Consider the following 3,751-nt stretch of genomic DNA (forward strand, 5'->3'; position numbering starts at 1 on the left):
TCAAATAACTCTCCCACAGGAAGTCACGATAACACGTCCCTCCATCACAACAATAAGGAAACTTCCTTTGATAATCCGCCATTCAAAATTCGCCCATCATTTACTCTCAATTAACTAATCTAATCTAATTGGGACACGAACAGATGGAGAGAACAAGGGAACGGGACATTGATCAGCGACATTGACAAACGGATATTTCGACCCCAAAACTCAAAAAAGTCTAAAATAAATATAAAGACATGTCTACTGTAACCTTAGTCTGAAGTAAAGTCCACCCAATTAAACGATATAAATCGATACATCGCAACTAGAGGAATGAGGGAACGGCACATAGATCAACAGAATACTTTGCTCCCGAACTCGAAAACAATTCTAGAGTTTAAAAAGTCTTTTATAACCTAAGTCAAAGGTTAAATCTATACAGCATATTGAGAGAATATAGACCAACAAAACTGACGAACGCGCATTTCTCCCAAACTCGAAAAAAGGTCCTAAAGTCGTTGTTTTCATCTTTTATAATCTAAGTCAAAGGTTAAGTCCACATAATTCAACAAGCGATCCGTACACAACAGACCGAGAGGAACGAAGGAACGGCACTCAGATCAACACAACTTGAGCCCCTGCCAGGAGAGAGGTAGGGCGTTCTTTATCGATTTTAACTACTTTTACCCTCACGAATTCCCCCAGCCTCGAAACTCAAGCCCGGGAGAAGGGAGAGGGAAACATCACCCCGCATTCACCCGTAGACAAGATTGAATGAATTGATTAAAGAAGGGGAAAAAAGGATGAAAAGGGGGAAAATTTGATTATACATTTTTTGGAAGATGTTTTGGAGGAGGATGCGAATCATTTTTTTTTTCTTTTAGTATGTATGGAAAAGAAATGAAAAAAGTACGATAACAGTGATGATGATGATAATTGTAATAATGGTACTGATAGGATACCAGTAATCTGCGTTTAGTTGTTTGATTCAAGCACTTTACACACGGTAAACGTTCGCAGGAAAATAAGGTGTTTACTTCTCTCGAACAGGATCATCAGTGAACGTATGAGCAAAAGGGATGCCACGTATAAAGTAGTTGGTTAGATATTCAAGTGTAGCTTATGTTCCTAATGATTTCCCTTATTATTCCACAAATTACAAACAAAAGGCATGAAAATAAATATCAGACGTCACATATATAAACTTTATTATAAAATAAATTTCACGTCAATACAAAAAAAGTAAAGACACAAAAACACCAAATGGTAGATTATACCAAAAGTACTGTTTATGTTTGTATGCAGAAACATACGCACTGGTAATACATAAACTATATACGAAGGTTGCAGTTGCACACTGTTCGGCATGAGATGCAGTGATAAGGCAAAATGCACACTCAAGTGCACATACATTTATGCACAAACACATACACATACATATAGATACATGTATTATACACATACATACATGCATGCACATGCATAGACAAACACACACACACACACACACACACACACACACACACACACACACACACACACACATTACAAATCTTTCTATTTTACACACATACTGCGTGGTTTTCGCTCTTGGCTTCCTGTGGTTGAAATGACTAACAAATCCCTAATACTATGTAATAATAACTGCCTATGGATGAGACCAATGGGCTCAACTCACTCGCGCAGACTATCCCCGAGCGAGGGAGATTAGAAAGCACCGGCACAGCCTATGTAAACATCGTGTGAACTAACTTTGCACCGAGCAGAATTAACATGTGAGTAGTTCTTTACTCTATGGTACTGGTAATTACTGCTGTTGTTGTGAATTGTCATACTTACAGGTATGAAATACCTTTGTATTCAGCTGATTCCTTACGAACTAAATTACCTTTGATTTTGGCATTGCAGAGAGCCCTTGTTCATATGTATATTTATACAAATATACACACATACACACATATATACGTAAATATATGTATATATATACATATACATATAATTATATATATAGACACACACACATATATATACATATATATATATATAAATATATATATATATAAATAGTTATATGTGTATATATGTATATATACATACTGACTTATAGATATATAATATATATATATATATATATATATATATATATATATGTGTGTGTGTGTGTATGTACATATGTATGTATGTATATATAAACATATACATACATACACATACAGTATATATATGTATATATACATATATATATATATATATATATATATATATATATATATATATATATATATATATATGCACACACACACACACGCAAACACACACGCATACACACAGATATATATATATATATATATATATATATATATATATTAACATTTTGGCACAATTAGGACAATCATGGAAGATTCATAGTACCGTCATTTTCAATGAGAACCGAATTAACTTGAATATGAGTCAATGTGTATAATGCACCGTGTCAAAGGCGAATGCACCTTTGAAAAGTAACATAAATAAATGCTTATGAGATGTGTAAAAATATATAAAAAATACCACAGCGTACAAAAAAGCTGGAAAAAAAACTTTTGGCAATGAAGGGCTAGCATGATCAATGAATTCTGAAAATGCCGAAACATTTTGAAAAGGAAAATTACGTAGGTGAGATAACTATATAATATATAACATTATATGTAAGTTCATCCTCTTATTTTTTCTTTCCTGACATGGTTTATCACCCGTCACTATGATGCCAGAAAGATATCAGATATCACTGCAGAAGTAACTCTTTTTCTTTTCTTGTTCCTGTTTTCAAGAGAACCTAGTAATGATCCCGCCTGAGAATGCAAATTCAGCAGCACAAAAGACCTCTTTGCAGTCCCAGAATTGATTTTTGTCTCCTGCCATTCCTTCATTTTAATGCCTATTTTTAAAGATGTTTGAACAGGCGGAGCGCGGAGTGCTGGCGCTCATTATATCTTTCATATTTCTCTTGTGTTATCTTTGCTTGTCTTTTATCCAATTCTCCATTCTTATCAGTTAGTTTTGTTTTGCATCCTGCACTTATTATTCAATTTTCTTCGTCTCTCCTTTCGTCAGTTTTGGTCGTTTTAATCCTAATCGCTCTATCTTGATTCATGTGTTTCCTCGTTCCTTCTGCGCAAGCGTCGTCCCACTCATTAGTTGCCGCTGCTCAACTCGCTCATGGTAACCCCTTCTTCCTCCGTGGCGTTGGCGTCGCCGTTAACGGCTGGAAGGTCAAAAAAGGTCAAAGATCGCGTGACTCTCTACAGTGGAATTTCCAATGTCAAGAAATTACAATAACACGACCATCATTTATCCTTAATTCTGATTGGGAATATTCAGTAATATCTGGCGCGATTTCTTCAAAATATTGAAGTATCTTTTAAGCCATTACCAATAAGTAACCAAACAAATGACCTACAAGAAAAGTAAGATCAAACTCGATTATTTTTTTTACAGTTTACAATCAATGCGATTGAATTACGAAAAAAATGATACGCTCGTACATCATTCAGTGACACAGCTTCGAAACAAGGGTACGAAACAGTGCCACTTTATAGGTGATACATTTAGCCTGCATCTAGTGCCAGACCAGGAACCAGTGCCAAGCTACTCACGCTGATCAGTGCCGTTGGTGTGAGTGACAGACGTCGGGACATCGAAGACGTTGACGGCGAGGTGACCGTCTACGTCCTCCAGCTGCTTCGAGTCGAACATGACGTTGATGGTCTTCTCGCCGCTGAGTGTCGGCTTC

At 35.9% G+C, this 3,751-nt stretch overlaps 1 protein-coding gene across 2 annotated transcripts in view; it reads right to left on the minus strand.

Moving 5' to 3' along the window:
* Positions 1 to 2,927: 2,927 nt before the first annotated feature.
* The window catches only part of LOC125046020 (annulin-like), a 39,052-nt gene continuing 38,228 nt past the window's right edge, over positions 2,928 to 3,751 (minus strand). For both annotated transcript variants that reach the window (XM_047643610.1, XM_047643609.1), the window contains 2 exons: positions 3,615 to 3,751; positions 2,928 to 3,223 (listed from right to left, as the gene is read on the minus strand). The exon at positions 3,615 to 3,751 is cut by the window's right edge and continues 42 nt beyond it. In XM_047643610.1, coding sequence (XP_047499566.1) covers positions 3,153 to 3,223; positions 3,615 to 3,751 — 208 coding nt within the window. In that variant the 3' untranslated portion in view covers positions 2,928 to 3,152. The remainder of the gene's footprint in view (positions 3,224 to 3,614) is intronic.

The sequence above is a fragment of the Penaeus chinensis genome, chromosome 38 (assembly GCF_019202785.1).
Source record: "Penaeus chinensis breed Huanghai No. 1 chromosome 38, ASM1920278v2, whole genome shotgun sequence".
Lineage (NCBI taxonomy): Eukaryota > Metazoa > Arthropoda > Malacostraca > Decapoda > Penaeidae > Penaeus > Penaeus chinensis.